Genomic DNA, 16439 nt, shown 5'->3' with positions numbered 1-16439 from the left:
CGGTGGTACCGACATTCCGTGGATGCAATACAGGAACGTCATTTACACGTCTGAGCTCGATGAAGAACCCGTTTCGGCTGTGAGACCGTTTGCCAACGGGCTTCTCTCCGAATTGCACATGGTTCTGGAACATCATAATCTTTGTTTGCTAATGCCTGAATGGGCCTTGTGGCACGGTTTCCCCCAGTCTCCAGACATCATCGGCGTGGAGAGTCGATGCTGGTACCCCAACTACGATATCGGGAAATGTTGTCCGCTTTTAGCACCAATTCCTTTGTAGGGTTACAATGTATTGCCTCCCATTGGTCGAGATCAATTCCATGCCTCTAAAGTCTTGAGGTCTAGTGGCTGGGCCTAGAATTGGAGAAGCCACAAGGTTGAAACCCGCGGAATGATTTTCCCAAAATAGGCAACCCACCATGATCCCGACACTTTAGCTCCAACGCCTTGGCCTTCCCCAGATAATTTCCCCGCGGGGAACGAAAGTGTTTCTTGATTTGTTGCTTTCCATGACTCGAAGCTACGATGGCGGTCTTTTCTGAACCAGGTGGCTATATAACATCATCATGCCCTCCGCTGTTCTTGTAATTCGTCTTTCTTCTCACCATCGCATCAATCATACCCTTGTCTTTGACCAGCCTCATTACTCGACATCACTGGATCCAGAGCTCGCACAATGTCTACTGACAGCCCTTCTCCTAGTGGGTATCCTCCCAAGGATCACCCACAAGTCGAGAACATTGAAGATCCTGCTGCTTCATCAAACAATTCTCCTATCGTCTTTCTAGATGAGGAGATCTCATACGGCAAGGGCGGTATGCGCGGCGTCGTTCAATCGCCTTACATCTTCGGTGCTGCTTTCTTAGCGTCCATGGGAGGCTTTTCCTTTGGCTACGACCAAGGAGTCATCTCAATCGTCAACGTGATGAGCCAGTTTCATGAGGCATTCCCCCGCTCTGAAACTGCATTTGGTAAAGGCTTCATGACTGGCATGCTGGAGCTTGGAGCTTTTATCGGATGCCTCTTCATGCCTACACTCGCCGATAAGATCTCACGCAAAAAGGCTCTTTCGATCGTTGTTGTCATCTTCAATATTGGTGCTATCATGCAAACTGCGGCTAACTCCTATGGCCTTCTGGTAGCTGGAAGAACTATAGGTGGTATTGGTGTCGGAACACTTGCAATGGTATGTAGATGTCGTTCTTGTTCTTCTGGGCCGGCTAACAGAATAGGGTGCTCCAATCTACATCTCCGAAATCGCACCGCCCAACCTGAGAGGAACCCTACTTGTCCTCGAGTCTGTCTCGTGTGTTCTAGGAGTCGTTGTATCCTTCTGGATCACATATGCGACCCGTCATCTCCCAGGCGACCTCTCTTTTCGACTGCCATTTGGCCTTCAGATGGTGTGCAGCACTATTCTCGGCATCGGCATTCACTTCTTTCCTTACTCGCCCCGATGGCTTGCCCTTGTCGACCGATCGGACGATGCGCTGCAGAGCTTAGAAAAGCTCCGCCGACTCCCCAGAACCGACCCTCGAGTTGAGAAAGAGCATATCGGCATCCTCAATGAAGTGGCACTGCAAAAGATCATGCAAGAGAAGCGACACCCAGGCGTCAGCGGTCTCAAGCTTGAGATTCTTGGCTGGAAAGATCTTTTCCAGAAGAAGTCCTGGCATCGAACTTCCATCGCTGTCGGAGTAGCCTTCTTCCAGCAGCTTTCGGGCATCAACGCATTCATATACTATGCCCCTACGCTCTTTCAGTCCCTAGGCCAATCGTCTGAAATGTCTCTGATCATGTCTGGTGTCTTCAATATGTTGCAACTTGTCGCGGTAACAGTGTGCTTTTTCATCATCGATAAGGTTGGACGACGGCCACTGGCTATCTGGGGCGGCATTGGAGGAGGTACAGCATGGGGCATCATGGCAGTTTTGGTGGGCATATTCAACGACAAGTGGAGTTCCAACTCATCCGCAGGCTGGGCTGCCGTAGCAATGGCCTTTTGCTTTATTCTCATCTACGGAGTCTCCTATGCTCCATTGGGCTGGGCTCTTCCTGCCGAAGTCTTTCCCAATGCCTCTAGGTCCAAGGGAGTAGCCCTTGCTACAGCCACGGTTTGGCTGTTCAATTTTATCGTCGGAGTTGCAACGCCTCCCATGATTGAGAGCATCGGGTTCGGTGTTTACATCTTTTTCGGGTCTTGGTGTTTCCTCGCGGCTGTTTGGGCGTTCTTCCTGGTCCCAGAGACCAAGGGGAAGACATTGGAGCAGATGGACGAGATCTTCGGTGACCATGCAGGTCAGGAGGAGTTGGAGATCATGCAATCCAGGATGAGTATCGCCGGGTATGGGCTGAAGAAGGATGTGGTGCAGGTCTGAAGCGGCTTCGAGTCCGTTGAGCTGATCAGTACCTGGAAACGTCAGTGCATTTGGGTAGAAGCTCAACACGAGCTATCCTCCAACTCTGAAGTGTTACAAGACAGATGAGCTATCGATATATTGACTATTGCATTTTCGCCATTTCTTCTACTTATGCCACTTCAATCTTTTCGTACGTGGACTGGCTGTAGTATGTCTTTACCTTTGTCATTGCGTTTCACAAGTGACAGGCCTCCTAGACAATGGCTTTACAGGTTCTCCGATCTACTCATTGCTATTTCCGGCCTTCTTAATCCTTACCATTACAGGCATGCCCTTACTGGGATGTGCAGTCAGCTCTCCAGGCATTTGTGCCTGATAAGCCTGATATCCCAGCAGAACTTCATCGTTTTCCTTGTATGCAGGCACAATATCGAGCTCCCTGACGGTCATGGCAAGAAGAAGTCTCAATTCTGTCAACGCCAATTCCTGGCCAATGCACCCCCGCGGACCTAGCTCAAATGGTCGAAACGCATTCTTGTGGGTGACAGGATCAAGCCACCTTTCTGGGATAAACTTATCGGGCTCAGACCAGAACTTGGGATTTCTATGGATGGCCTTGCTTGCTGAGAAGAGGATGAAGCCGTCTGTTGGAAGCTGCTGTCCTGTCTCAGGATGTCTCAGGAAGAATGTCGGAGAGCCCTCTCGGCAAGATCCAATTGGCGGCTCTAATCTCAAAGTCTCTTTTATGATTGTAGTGGTATAAGAAAGCTGGTTGAGCAATGTCGGGGTTTCGGATATCCGTCTGGTTGCATCAGACGGGTCAGTCCCCAAGACCGCATCGTGCTCCAGCCGCAACTTAGCTAGGACATTAGGATGTTGGTAAAGATAATTGTAAGCAAAGCAAAGCGTGGATGCAGTGGTGTCATGGCCAGCGAAGAGGAAGATCTTCAGATTCTCAATGGTGACATCTAGAAATTCTGGGTCAATAGTGCCACCCGACGTGCCTTCGAGGCCATATTCCTTCATATATGTTCTGATGGCGAGGCCATTTACGGTCTTTGGCCCCTCTTGTCGTTCGTGATTTTGAAGTTGAGCCTCTATCAATGGCTGGAGTTGACTGCGAAGTTGGCGGTTTAGAGACGAGAGGCGAGAGTGACGGAAAGGATTTAGAAGTTTCCCCCATTGTGGTGGCGACCAGTCTGTGACAAGCAGTGAGATTGCGCTTTTCAGTGTCGGGAAAATCTTGTCGTCAACGCCTGTTTGAATGCCTAGACTTATATCCAAGACAGAACGACCGATGATATCGCAAGTAGCCTTCATAACACAATCTTCAAGAGGGACAACACGTTCATCTTTAGCGATCTTTTGCAGGTATTTCTTCCAAATCAATGCCTCTTCAATGAACTCAGGAACAAGGGCCGTGAGGTTTTGTGTTGAAAAGCCAGGATTGAAAGTGGCTCGCCATTTCTTCCAAAACGCTCCTTCGGACAGAACAAGGTCTTTTAATCCCGTCAAGGGCCGAAATTGACCTCTGATAATTTCATGCTTCGGTCGCGACGTTTCTTGAGTAAACTGCGCCGCGATGTCAGGGTGAAAGGTCGCCAACATGGGCCATGAGATGGGCCACAGATCTATGTAGCATATGCCCAGCTCCGCAAGTTCAGGGTAGTCTCGAGCAAGAAAGTCTGGCATCAATTGGCCGTGGACATCTTGGGGATACTTGGCCATGATTTTGCCTACGGCGATGAGGTTGCCGAGAAGCCATGAGTGGCCAGGTAGCGTTGGCTGTATGAATTAACGATGAACACGAGACCTGAATGCATGATTGATTGACTGATTACTCACAAGGTTATACTTTTTGACCGTTCGCCGAAAAAAGACCCGCTGCTGGTAAAGCTTGAAGGCAAAGTACAGGATGGACGTGAGGACGAAGATGCCGCCCCATTTCAGCGCAGGACTGGTTCCAGGCATTGTTTGTCGCCCGATTCTTCTCAATGGCAATTATCTACAAGAATTGCCATAAGGAATTTATTTAAATAAGAATAAAAGAATGCGAAAACTGCGATGGAAACTCTTGCTGACGCTGCCCCTCTTCCTAGTGGCGGAATATCGTTTGCCCAGAATCCCAAGTCAGAGGAAGCCCATGCGGTGCAGCCTATCATTGAGCTTCTTTGGTGAACTGAACGGAATCCCGTTTACTCAACAGGCTCAAACTTTAAGCTGAATGTGCTTCCCGTGATTAGAGAGGCTAATTGAGATTGAGCGATGCTGTGTAGGATGTGCTTGCCATTGAGTTCTATAGAGACTGCAGACTCTGCCCAAAGCTAGCATAAGATACAGTGGTAATCTTCCATAGAATTGGGGCATTGCAGAGCGGAGAAATGCCTTTCGATCTCGTCGTTATAGGTTCTAAATCATCTGAATCTATCATTAATAAGCGACCGTGGTGTAGTGGTTAGCATTAACGCCTTCCAAGCGTTAGAGAGGGGTTCGATTCCCCTCGGTCGCAACGTTCCAAATATGCCTCAAATAGGATATTACTTTTTGACCGATTACTGCTTCAAACTCTCAAATGTCCTCGTTTTAGGGAAAAGAATTAAGCGATGTTAAGAAATTAGAATTAGAGTAAAGATGGTATGCTAAAGAATGCTGTTAATATTTTCCTCCTTACATCTCTAATTATCCTTCCAACTCAGCCCTGAACTCATATGTCCGTTCCCCTGGCCGTTCATCAGTTGGGAAACACCTGATCTTAGTGTCCCTCTTCTCCACTTCGTCCACTGGAACCTTCTTCGTAGCGCCCGCGATAGCAGAGAATGTCATCACGCGTTGAGCGTTGTTTCCATCGCTTGACATGGCATCAATGCCGTAGTACACACCAATCGATGCCACAACGAATGACACGGAGTAAACAGCGACAAGGACAGGCCAACCGTAGTCAAAGAAGTTGGCTTTGCGTCGGCGTTCACATTGGTACTTGGTGTCTTCACCTCCGATGCCGGTACCAGACAGCTTGGATGGGTCGGCAGCCCACGCTACGACAAGAAGCTGGGGATCAGAGAGGAGTGAGATGATCAAGTCTTCGTACACACGCCGGACCTGTTGCTGGAAGTCGTGGACGGCAAGACTCTCGTGTCTATCGAGGAGGTTGGTGGTCGTAATAGCCCCGTCTGCTACGACGGATCCCTGGACCTTGACATTGCCGAAAAGCTTCTCACGGAGTCTGAGCCCAAGGCTATGATAGGCGGCTATGCGGCGGTATCGAGCATAATCGTTACGAGGGCTGACATAATTCTTTTCTGGCTCTGCGACGTTTCCATCGGCTGTTCCATCCGTGGATTCATTGGTCCAACTGCTCCAGGTAGTATCGATGATCTTTCGCTTGTAGTCCCGATCTGTAATATTGTACTTTTGAAATCCCGAGGTGAAGTTGAATGTGACTGTGTAATTGACCTCCCAATGATCGCAGGCAAAGATAATGGGGGTGTAATCGTCGTTCCAGCCATCGGCTTCGCTATCCATTGCATGAGCCTTGGTGTGATCGTCCACGGCGGCATAGCCAATCCAGATTGAAGGTTCGGTTCGAAACACGCCGAGATGCTTGGGGAAGGGCGGGCCGTCGACCTCGGAAGGAATTCCACCGATTGACACGTTGTCCATCTGAGGGCGCATGTACTCTCCAAGGTCTGTGTTGGCAAAGTAGGTGAAGTTGGAGGCCGGCACAAGCTGGCTAAGGTTGAATGGCGCTTCAGCATCTCCGAAGCTCTTCATCTTGGACCCAACTCCATTGGCAAGCTCTTCGCATTTGTATCCGGGCCCAACAAAATGGACTGTCGTGGAACAATCCCATCCATCTCCACATATCTCGAGGGAGATGTTCGCTTTCTGGGTTGTCTGTCCGCTTGAAAATACACCAGCTGCGATGCGATCGAGTGCAGAAGAAGGAACGTTGTAGTATTCGAAGATATCGTCATCCTCTGCGGCTCCTTCGGCAAGGTTTCCATCTGGCGCAGTCCAGTTGTAGCCAGAAAGTGAGCGGCCATTCATGACTTCACCTTCGGCCTTCTTGGGAGTCTGAAAACTCTCTTTGGCCTCATTGCTGAAGTTCAAAGTTCGGATTGAGGGACAGAGTGTATCTTCTATCCTCTCGCCTGGCACGACGTAGAGTGATGCTGATGAAAGAATGACAACAAGAGGGCTGAGCCACATATATAGAGCAAGAAACATGACAAACCACGATTTGATCCATGCCTCCCTGTTAAAAAGCTCGATGATGTTGTGGGTAGCTCCGAACAAGGCATCAACAGCGTGGATCGAGAATCCTTTCTGTCCTACGGCTCGCCATGCGACTTGCTGATGGGCCATAACCGCAGCGAGGATGAAGTTTGCGTTGGCGATGAATGAGATCAATTGGCCCAATCGCATCCACCATTGTTGGTGTTTGGCTTCCTGGCCATCAAGATGCATGTATAGAAAGTGATGACCGACTGCGCCAGCGACTCCAATGACCAGGCAAGCAATCATGGACCATCGGCTCTTCATGATCCTCAACATCAGAGGTCCAGACTCAGGCAAGGCACCTGCGGTAGGTCGATTTACGACGTGTACATCAGGAACCTTTGAGTATGTGTCATGAATAGGCACGTGGCCCATCAGACCTCTATGACTGTCGTGAGCCCTATCGTAGTCAGGAGTATCTCGAAGATTTGGGCTCTGGGGATCTATCCATAGTGACTGGTGCGGGAACGTCTCTCGTGCGATTGACTCGGGGGAGACGGCCTGGGGAGGGAACTGACCCAAAGAAGGCTGTGGAGACACAACCGGCTCTGGGAAAGACTGTTGGTGCTGGACAGGAGAATAAGCATACAGTTTGCGCTCCTGTCCATCGTTGACGATTTTACCATCCATTTCGTGTTGATTGATATCCACTCGATGAGGTGGTTGCAGGTTGGGTCGAGGTTTGTCCAAGAGAACGAGAGTCCAGTCAGGAGCCGTATCCAAGGATATCTCGACGGGTAGCGCTTATATGGAACGAAAACTTGGCGAAATTGCGCTTGCCTCGCTTTCATTAAAGGGTGTCAGCTACTGCAGCTAAAGAGTAAGCTGCATATTCAATGTTTTTGGCCCCCAGGGCTCTGAGCTATCTGCGGTGACACCTCCCAGTTGGGGAAGCCTAGCCGAGCCGTCTTCTGGGTAAAGGCCAGCCCTCGATTTCCATAATGTTCTCCTGCGAATAACAACCTGGGTATCCGTCCCAATGAGACGGGTTTCCTGGGTATCGTCTGATCAGGACCCCATAAGGCTGGTGGCGGATAGCCAAATCGGTGGACACTAAGAACCTTGTGCAGGTAGTTCCATGGTGAACTGAAACGAGGCTTTGGGTGTCCTATCAGAGTCGTAGCTGAAGCGAAACCCCGGCTCAGGAGCTTGTCTTTCAGGCTGCCAAGATCCTTTATTAACTAGCGAATGCACTAGCACAGCCCGGTTTGATACGTAACTGAAGCTGGGGTTGTAACAGTCGCTTTTAAGCTTAAATACCTAAGGCGCAGACGCGAGGTTCTTGGAGAACGGGGTCAGGAGGGACCTAGAAATAGCCTATTATCGCCGCGAACAGGGATCCAGACCATATGTTCTTTGCAAACACCAAGTCACACTTGTACTCGAGACAAAATAAAGTTGCCTCGCAAGGTTGCAGTAGGCTCGCCATCCCTCCCAGCTGTGCTTACTCCCAAGACTTTACCCATGTTCATTCTCCACCAAAGCTGGTTGCGAATCCAGTTTAGCTCCTTAGCGGAATCCGCCATATACGGCTTTGCCGAGATTGCCAATAGCTTACATGCATAGAAAACAAGGTGCTGTTTTCCCTCCTTTCAATCGTTTTGGGGATCGCAATGCATACCATGATTGATGTGAACTGGAGGCGGGCCAATAGGGCAGATTTGTGGGAGATACATGGTTTCACGCAGGAAAAAGAATCTGATTTGCTGGGTCGGAAGCAAGGGCTTGATTTTGGGGCAATGAAAACTCTCATCTTCATTACGACTATCAGACCATGATTAGTTTGTTGCCGATATCTTCAGAATGTGAGGGATAGTTGCACAGACTGTAAGAGCCTACTAGAAATTTGCAATTAGAACAACTTCGACGTACAGACTTATCGGAAGGCTACTCGAAGCATTAAAAAAAAGTGCATTGGCAATATGGCCTTTAGGGTAAGATAAAGGCAATCCTGGAGTTTTAGTTGGTGAGCGCGGCGATGCCACGGTCAACTGCTCGCATCGCTAAGTACCATTCTATTGTATGTGTACTGATGCTTGGCAACAGTGAAGGCGACGAGTATTTTGCCCGTGCATGTGTTTTCGGTTTTCTTTACCTTTGTGACCTGGAGGCGGAAGCCTCCTTCAGATTTTAACCTTATCACAGTAGGTGTACTGAAGAACCTGGTGAGATATTAAACTAATGACAAAACTAAGGTCTTGATGGTCCATTTGCGCTCGAGACCCTTAGCTGAGCGTTGACAATGAGCACGCAGAACTTGAACTTATCACTCATGGATTACAAGATCCTCACCGTGCTCTTGGCACAATTTGCCATGAGTTCATCAGTATCGACGACTCCTGGAAGCTTCCCCCAATTCATGTATCCGATACGATAGAAAGAACCTAACTGATCAGTAGGCTGGTACAAAGTCAGTCCTCGAAAGCGAAACCGATATTTGTCTCCTCTATCAAGACAAAGTAAAAAATAGAAACGACCCTTTGCATCCTTGAGTGGCATTGCTAGTCGCACGGCCTTATGTTCCAGCCAGTGACTGAAATTTTTGAGATCTGGTGTTTCTAAATGTGAGATGAATTGATCATCGTCTGACCTCTCGTCAAGGTAGAGTTCACCACCTGTCGTTGGGTCTCCAGGAGCCATAAAATCTCCTGTGCCCAGGAACAGCCCCACAGATCGATAGACAACTTCAAACAAATAGCCGCTGAGCGTGACTGTTCCGCCCATCAGGAATCCGTCTGGCCCTGGCACACCAAGAGGCATTATCTGCTTCACAGCTACAAAGCAAGGTTCATGAAGCAAGTCCTTGTCTGTACTGACCAGACACTTTCCAGCAAGAGACGCCCAGCTCCAAGACGCTGCCGTATAGGTCGCTGATCTCCGTGCTGATGAGCTGACCTTCCACAAGAGTGCTGCTGGTAGATGACATCGCCAGAGGCCAGCAAGATAGCCTCCAGTCAGCTGGCGTGTCTGCCCGAAAGATTGAACAACGCCCGAGAATGCAACCAGACGGTCAGTTTCTCTCGTCAGATTGGTTCTCATATATGCTAAGACACGCTGGCTCCAAGCATCCATATCGTCTGAATCTCCAGATGGTGCTGCCTCCTTGAGGGGCTGAGTTTGACTCCACCATCTTCCCCTGTTGGCTTGTGGTGTTCCTATCGGCCACATCTCGCATGCCAGCTTTTCTCTGCAATGCCACCAAAGCTGATGCGAGCCCATGACAAGTGAGCGCTTGGAAAGGTACCATTCTTGATAGACCCATGCCCGGGTGCGCAAAGTGCAATAGGTGATATCGTCCTGCAAGAGGCCATCACACACTAACTGAAAGACTTGCCCGTGAGCCTTTACACGTTGAGGCCTGAGTAGGTGAGCATAGCGGGCCACAAAACTGGTTCATGAACTGTCAGAGGCTGTAGCAGAGCACAGGTTGAATATTGCATGCTCGTAGACCCGCTTCATGTCCTTCGCCTCTTGCATCCAGTCCAACAATGAATCCTGAATGATACACAGTGAGTCGATCCATATGTATTTGAAGCCCATTCTGAGAGACAACTGGATCGCTTCCTGATAGGTATTGGGCATGTCATGGATGCTTATGCCAAGCTGGAATTGATCAACGTTCTTTTGAAGAAGCTTGATCGCCTCAACCTTGCCCCAACAATGGGAGAATGCGATGTAATCAATGGACTCAACAAAGACATTTTTCGGAGAAATGAGACGAACGAGTGATTCGTCGATGATCTCAATTAGTCTTGTTGGCCTGTAATCTGGGCTGCTTCTTCGGCACTTAACATGAGTTTCGCAACAAGAGTCAAGCCAGTTCTTGGCAAGTCGGATGAAGTCTGAATCTTGGGGCGAGGCACAAGGCTTGTAGGAAATAGCAAAAGAAGTAGGATCTAATAGTATTGGTTAGGAGAGTTTGATATGTATGGATTGAAAGCATACCAGGGTCTTTCCAAAGCTGAAATGCCCAGCAACAGCCAGTTGCAGCCTTCCCAATAATCAGCCCTTCTAGAGTATCCACGGAGCCTGCATTATGCAGATTCAAAACATACTCGAAAGAGCTTGAGCGGCACTCTTCGGATCTTCGCAACCAGGTATTGCTGTGTCGGATTGTGCCACAAATGTAACAGCCGAGGTCGGAAGCTTTTTCCAGGTCAAGGCCACTCTTATGGTGAGGCTGACTAGCGCATAGTATGTGGCTCTTCAAGGCCATGTCGCAGATGGCACAAAGTCTAGAAGGCTCCAATAGGGAGAGATAAGAAGTCATTTTGACAGGCGAGAGATTGGGTTAGTGATTCTCAGTATAATGTCTGAATGTTCTGAAAGTAGTGTTAAAGGAGCAGGATGGGAGACACAAATGAGGGGGATATCCCAATTTATGTCCTGGTATTGTTACACTATTCATCAAAATAAGTTAGATATGCACCTTGGGATAAGTTTTCTGTTACACTTGTAGGACCAGTATCAACGCTTGTCGATGTGAAGTCTTACAACATTTTCTTAGGCAAGGTAATAGTAGAACATGTTTAAAACCGATGACTACTGATCTTAGAGTTTTGAAGTTTATATCCATAAAGCCCAGAAGTAACTAATCTATAGTATTATATTAATAATAGACTTGCTGGTTTGAGGCCGCAAACTCTTATGCTTCAGAATCCAATACCAGAGAACCTTTCTTTAGTTGCATTATGTGTGCCGCCCCTGCTCACCTGTACCGGCCATTAGGTTTGCCAATAGAGAGATCTTAGAATTCAATGATCATTTACGATTTTATCTAGAGAACGGGAAGAATTGTGCATCGTCATTCTTTTGTTCAATTTCTTCGTTATGGCCTGTCTATGGTAGTTGTTCGTGGAGACTTGGTGCAATTATATTGTTGAGCCTTTTCTTCGTTGAACAAGAATTGGTCCAGTTGTTTGGAACATGATACGCTCAACTCGCTTTCCGGGACTTTAGTTTTACTAGTTTCTCCAGTTGCTCCATCAGTCCACTTGACAAGAAACATCGAGGTTTCCGAGGTTTGGTCTCTTGTCATGATGGACCCATTGCCTTCAATAAGGGCTTGAATGGCCTTTGAAGTACCTTATGGTTCATAAGTTAGTGTATGGTAATACGTCAAAACTCAAGTTCGGCAAACCTTCTTGACTCGACATGATGTCTGGCGTATTGGTTGGTGTAAAGATAATGGGAAACGGCGACAAATTGGCCATAGATTACGCTTAAATACACAGAACAAGAAAGTATCGCATCACTGTCTATCACCTCTGATAATCACTGCCGTTTACTACAGCTTGGTAGTGAATCACAGTAACCTGTCATAAGTGCCAACGACGCCTAACATCAGTGAGTGAATCGCTTCTCAGGGTCTCAGATATTCATCACTATGAACTCTGATATGACCCGCTGATCACTGTCACTGTTGCCTTCTATGAATCGCTGAGGACAACATGCTACGGCTACTTGACGAGAAAAAGCCATATTCCCCTTTCAGAACGTTGACAAATACTTCTCCGCCCAAATGTCACTATTCCAACGATCAGCTGTTGCTCTGACACAGAACTGACCTATACGGGACTTTCTTTCTTTTGGTAAGGAGATCCTGGATTGCTTGTTTGTTTCCTAATTATCTTCTGATTGGAAGCTGGTAACGAGCAAGCTGTTGGCTAACCTTGAGGAATTGATATGGTTCTTGATATGATAATAAGAAGTATTTCAAAAAGTCATAAGTAATAGCTCATCAATGATAAATTGTTCATTTCATTGTCTAACTATAGCCGGTATGTTTTATTGTTAATTACTGTAGCTACCTTAGTGATCAAAGTGATTCTTGCCGGTGTTGCCTGCTAAAAATGTGCAATAAGTTCTTTACTGTCTTCTTTTATTACTCATGGGTGTTTATTCCCTCCTCTGTAATTAGGATTAGCTCATATTAATCACCGATTATAATAGAGTTTGGCAGCTTAATAGGGAAAGTCTGAAACTCCATGATGCCAATAGAAAAATCGAATCTCGATGAGCCGATGTGACTGAGAGCTTAATCCAGCCGAGAGAACCTAGTTACGGCCGGAGCAGCCGTTCCGGTGTCATCCAATTCATTCTTTTGCTTGTCACTGTAAAGCTCAAGTTTTTCACTTACGCAACAGACCTGGTCATGAGGATCCTGACTATCTACCTACCGGGTGCTCATCTTGGTACTTTATATCCTGGATCTGTTCTATACGGCGTAAAACCGGTCGCCCTTCTCTTACTGAATGTTCCGGTAAACACCACCTCTTCTCGTTAATTCCCACTCGACACTTCCGTATGCGCTTTCTTCTGGGCAACCTCATATATATTCTAGAACATGTAAGGTTGCTGCTGTAAACCATCTTATCATCGACCTATGTGTACGGGTTTTCCAGTTCCAGTACTCTTCTATCCTGACCGCCATCACTTGATGGTTGCAAAGTTCCTTCTTGGCGACACTTGCTTCTCATGAATCTTAGGGTATTTGTGTTTACTGGTATGTCCATCTTCATCTTGTTGTGACTGTATTGCCTTGCCAACTCTCCTCCATTCACCTCTCCAATCGTCATTTTCAGGTGATGTCTTTGTAGTAGGCACGACTGACTGTGGCGGGCGAGCTAGGCTATGGATATATTCATTAAGTTGATCTATAGGGGCTCTAAACTGTGTTTATATGGCCGGCCCTCCAGGAACAAGAATTCCCGGTATCTAATTTCTCCCCTACCTGCACGCTCGGCGATTCCTAACAACCCCAAGCCGAGGATCGCTTAGCATCATCGAGTTGATGAAGCTTTAGAGAAAAGCCTTTTGATAACATATCATAGAGATCCCCAGCTTCCTAACGTCCCACTGAATGGATTGCAGTTTGGCAGGACACAGAGTGGAGTTTATAATTAAAAGACTAAGAGTATGACTATAGTGGGTGATTCATGAGGTCTTATAATACTTAAATAATTCTCTTGACGCTTTATAAAACTGCAATGACTTTCCTGTTCATCGGAAGCATTTGGGAATTTCTGATGTACGTGGGGACGTAACTCGTTGAACGCCGTCACCCGCTTTGCCCCACCAGAATGTCCCCCAATGCCGGTTTCACCAACCACGGAGATCCCCCATTGCCGGGCCGCCGCATCTCGAGGCTCAACTCGCCAGGAGTCACTTAACCAATAGTTAACTTTCAGAAATTAGATCCCACTGGGTCGTTAACTTGCGGATATCGGAATCGGCCCCACAACATCAGGTGCTACCTATATAAGGTAGCTAAGTTCCGTCGCACACGATCCGTCTACGTTCTTGCTAACTGAAAGGAAATCTTTCAAGGTCTCAAAATTCAAGCATGCCGCATATTAAGCAAATAGTAGCCATCAGGAGAAAGCCTGGCCTCACCCGACAGGAGTTCTTCGACTATCACTTCCAGGTCCACGGCAAACTCAGCCAAGCACCCTCTCCGGATATCACTCCATTGTACGTCGCCCCAACTTCCACCATACAACTCTAACGATTTTCTCAGAAAGTATTTCCAGACCCATATTCAAGATGCAGTATACAACCATCAAGAAGGCCAAGGCGTCAACGCCAATCCTTGGTGGGCCTTTTCCGACGACATCGTTGAGCTTTACTTCCAATCTGAAGACCATATGAAGACGATATTCGGCTCACAATATGTTAGAGAAAACGTTGGTCCGGATGGAATAAACTTCTCCGACTTCAGTTCGGCATTGCCTGTGACTGCTCAGGAAAAAATCATTCCACTGGACGAGTCCGCGAATGCCTCATCTGAAGACGTTGACACACTATCGGGCTCCCCTGTCGCGATGTATTACTTAACTGTGACCGGCAGCGACACCGAAGATATTATTACTGGATTCGTCAATAGTTTGCGGAAATTCGCAGGGAGCCACGTCCGCACAGTTGTTGCGAACACTCCAGTAGAGCTGAGCCTCAACCCAGATGCTTATTTTGGGAGCAATCCCAAGCGGCCCAAATTCAATTTAATATTCTCAATTCATCTGCGCGACAAGGAGAGCGTCGCGGTGGTGAGGAAAGCCCAGAAAGAGTTTGAGGCAGCGTACGGAGCCAATATTAATCTCCCAAATTCCTGGATCGCCTTTGGTCAACGCGGCCTAGTTCTCAACCAGGAGAAAGATATCCAGGTATGTTTTTCGTTATTTCAGAATTTGGAAGTATGCTTAATTTCAGTAGTTTGATCTATCCCGTCAGCCGAAACTGTAGGAGCACAAATGCGATGGACGACATCGATGGTATTGGTTAAAACTTGAGTAGAGTTGATGCTGTATATAAATCTCTTTTTAGATCGTCCTGAGCATCCAATTAGCTGATCCCCTGTGGCTTAGTTGGCTAAAGCGTCCGACTGTTATTCATAGACAATCGGGAGATCGGAAGTTCGAGCCTTCCCGGGGGAGATTCATCTCTCAAAATCACTTTTTGTTTGAATTCTTTTTTTTCTCTCTGTCACAAATCTGTCCCTCTTCCTTTGCCAAGACAACCATTCGTTTGGTCAGTTTCGCCTTGTTTCTCAATACGCATGTATGATGATCTAAAGGCGGGGTTCGTGTAACCTTGGTCTCGACATATTCTCAAGCCCCCGCTCGCATCGACGTCAGCATTCTTTCCAGGTTCCCTCCCTCTCATAAAAGATCACTAGAAAGTATGGAAACTCCAGCTCACCCTCACGTCATTGTCGTTGGCGGTGGTATTATTGGTGCCGCAATCGCCTGGCATTTGGCTCATCACACTAGCGTGACCATCGTCGCAGAGGATGTTGGTGGGCCCGCCTCCAAGGCCTCTTTCGCTTGGCTTAATGCGAGCTCCGTCAGCCAAAGATTCTACTATGACTTTCGTCGACGATCCCTACAGAGATGGAAACAAATCCATACGGAGCTTCCAGAACTTCCAATTTCCTGGAGTGGATCCATCAACTGGCACAAGACTACCGAGGTCATGGCCAAGACCGAGAGTAACCTGACTGCATGGGGATACGATATCGCCAACTTGAAGAGGTCTGAAGTTTCTAAGCAGGAGCCATTTCTTCATCAGTCTACCCTGCCGGATTGGGCCCTCCACTACCCTGAAGAGGGTTCTATGGAAGCCCACATTGTCGCACAGGTGCTCGTAGCCAGTGCAGAGGCCAGAGGCAACGTAAAGGTAATCAGAGCGACAGCAAAAGGGTTTTTCAAGAACAATGGCAAAGTCACAGGCGTTGAGCTGGCATCTGGCGAGAAGGTCTTTGGCGATCACATTGCCGTGGCTGCTGGCTTGGGCACTGTACCCCTCCTGGCAACTGAAGGAATCACGGTCCCTATCAACTCGGTACCAGCACTGATTGTGAACTCGAAACCCATCAAAGACAGTTTGGTCAGGCATGTAGTCAACTCGAAATATCTATACATTCGGCAGACATCAGATGGAGTCGTCAAGGCGGGTTGCGAGAATCCAGGCGATGATCCAGGCAACGATCCAGAAGAAACGGCCCGTCAGGTCTTCTCCCAGATCCAATCGACGCTGGTTGGAGGAGAGAAACTCGCGTTTGACTATTACACGGTCGGTTACAAGCCAACTCCCAGAGACGGTCTGCCAATCATTGGACCAACTGGCCTCAAAGGCGTCAGTGTCGCGGTCATGCACTCTGGTGTCACAAACGCTGCTATTGTCGGAGAACTGCTCAGCAAACAGATCATCACGGGCGAGGTAGACCCAGAACTTGAGAATTTCCGTCTCGATAGATTCAACAACTAAATAGAAACCTATCGAATAAAATACGTGTCGATATAT

General features: G+C 47.8%; 6 protein-coding genes and 2 non-coding genes; 5 read left to right on the top strand and 3 right to left on the bottom strand.

The window, feature by feature from the left end:
• Window positions 1–676: 676 nt before the first annotated feature.
• On the top strand, window positions 677–2378 carry FFUJ_12491 (related to quinate transport protein; the record flags this gene model as incomplete). XM_023582103.1 has 2 exons in its annotated part: window positions 677–1186; window positions 1233–2378. The coding sequence occupies 2 exons, from the start codon at window positions 677–679 to the stop codon at window positions 2376–2378; spliced, it is 1656 nt and encodes a 551-aa protein (XP_023434686.1).
• Window positions 2379–2642: 264 nt separating this feature from the next.
• FFUJ_12490 (related to sterigmatocystin biosynthesis P450 monooxygenase STCS) lies at window positions 2643–4331 on the bottom strand (the record flags this gene model as incomplete). XM_023582102.1 has 2 exons in its annotated part: window positions 2643–4145; window positions 4206–4331. The coding sequence occupies 2 exons, from the start codon at window positions 4329–4331 to the stop codon at window positions 2643–2645; spliced, it is 1629 nt and encodes a 542-aa protein (XP_023434685.1).
• A 465-nt stretch (window positions 4332–4796) lies between these two features.
• tRNA lies at window positions 4797–4868 on the top strand. The gene has a single exon. It is a non-coding gene (tRNA).
• A 171-nt stretch (window positions 4869–5039) lies between these two features.
• On the bottom strand, window positions 5040–7268 carry FFUJ_12489 (uncharacterized protein; the record flags this gene model as incomplete). Its single annotated transcript, XM_023582101.1, has 1 exon — window positions 5040–7268. The coding sequence occupies one exon, from the start codon at window positions 7266–7268 to the stop codon at window positions 5040–5042; it is 2229 nt and encodes a 742-aa protein (XP_023434684.1).
• Window positions 7269–8915: 1647 nt separating this feature from the next.
• On the bottom strand, window positions 8916–10908 carry FFUJ_12488 (related to tol protein; the record flags this gene model as incomplete). XM_023582100.1 has 3 exons in its annotated part: window positions 8916–9996; window positions 10063–10534; window positions 10584–10908. The coding sequence occupies 3 exons, from the start codon at window positions 10906–10908 to the stop codon at window positions 8916–8918; spliced, it is 1878 nt and encodes a 625-aa protein (XP_023434683.1).
• A 3075-nt stretch (window positions 10909–13983) lies between these two features.
• FFUJ_12487 (uncharacterized protein) lies at window positions 13984–14879 on the top strand (the record flags this gene model as incomplete). XM_023582099.1 has 3 exons in its annotated part: window positions 13984–14111; window positions 14158–14800; window positions 14850–14879. The coding sequence occupies 3 exons, from the start codon at window positions 13984–13986 to the stop codon at window positions 14877–14879; spliced, it is 801 nt and encodes a 266-aa protein (XP_023434682.1).
• A 106-nt stretch (window positions 14880–14985) lies between these two features.
• Window positions 14986–15069, top strand: tRNA. The gene has a single exon. It is a non-coding gene (tRNA).
• Window positions 15070–15317: 248 nt separating this feature from the next.
• Window positions 15318–16403, top strand: FFUJ_12486 (uncharacterized protein; the record flags this gene model as incomplete). Its single annotated transcript, XM_023582098.1, has 1 exon — window positions 15318–16403. The coding sequence occupies one exon, from the start codon at window positions 15318–15320 to the stop codon at window positions 16401–16403; it is 1086 nt and encodes a 361-aa protein (XP_023434681.1).
• Window positions 16404–16439: the final 36 nt, after the last annotated feature.

Source organism: Fusarium fujikuroi, chromosome FFUJ_chr08, assembly GCF_900079805.1.
Source record: "Fusarium fujikuroi IMI 58289 draft genome, chromosome FFUJ_chr08".
NCBI lineage: Eukaryota > Fungi > Ascomycota > Sordariomycetes > Hypocreales > Nectriaceae > Fusarium > Fusarium fujikuroi.
This window is presented reverse-complemented; position numbering and strand designations above follow the sequence as displayed.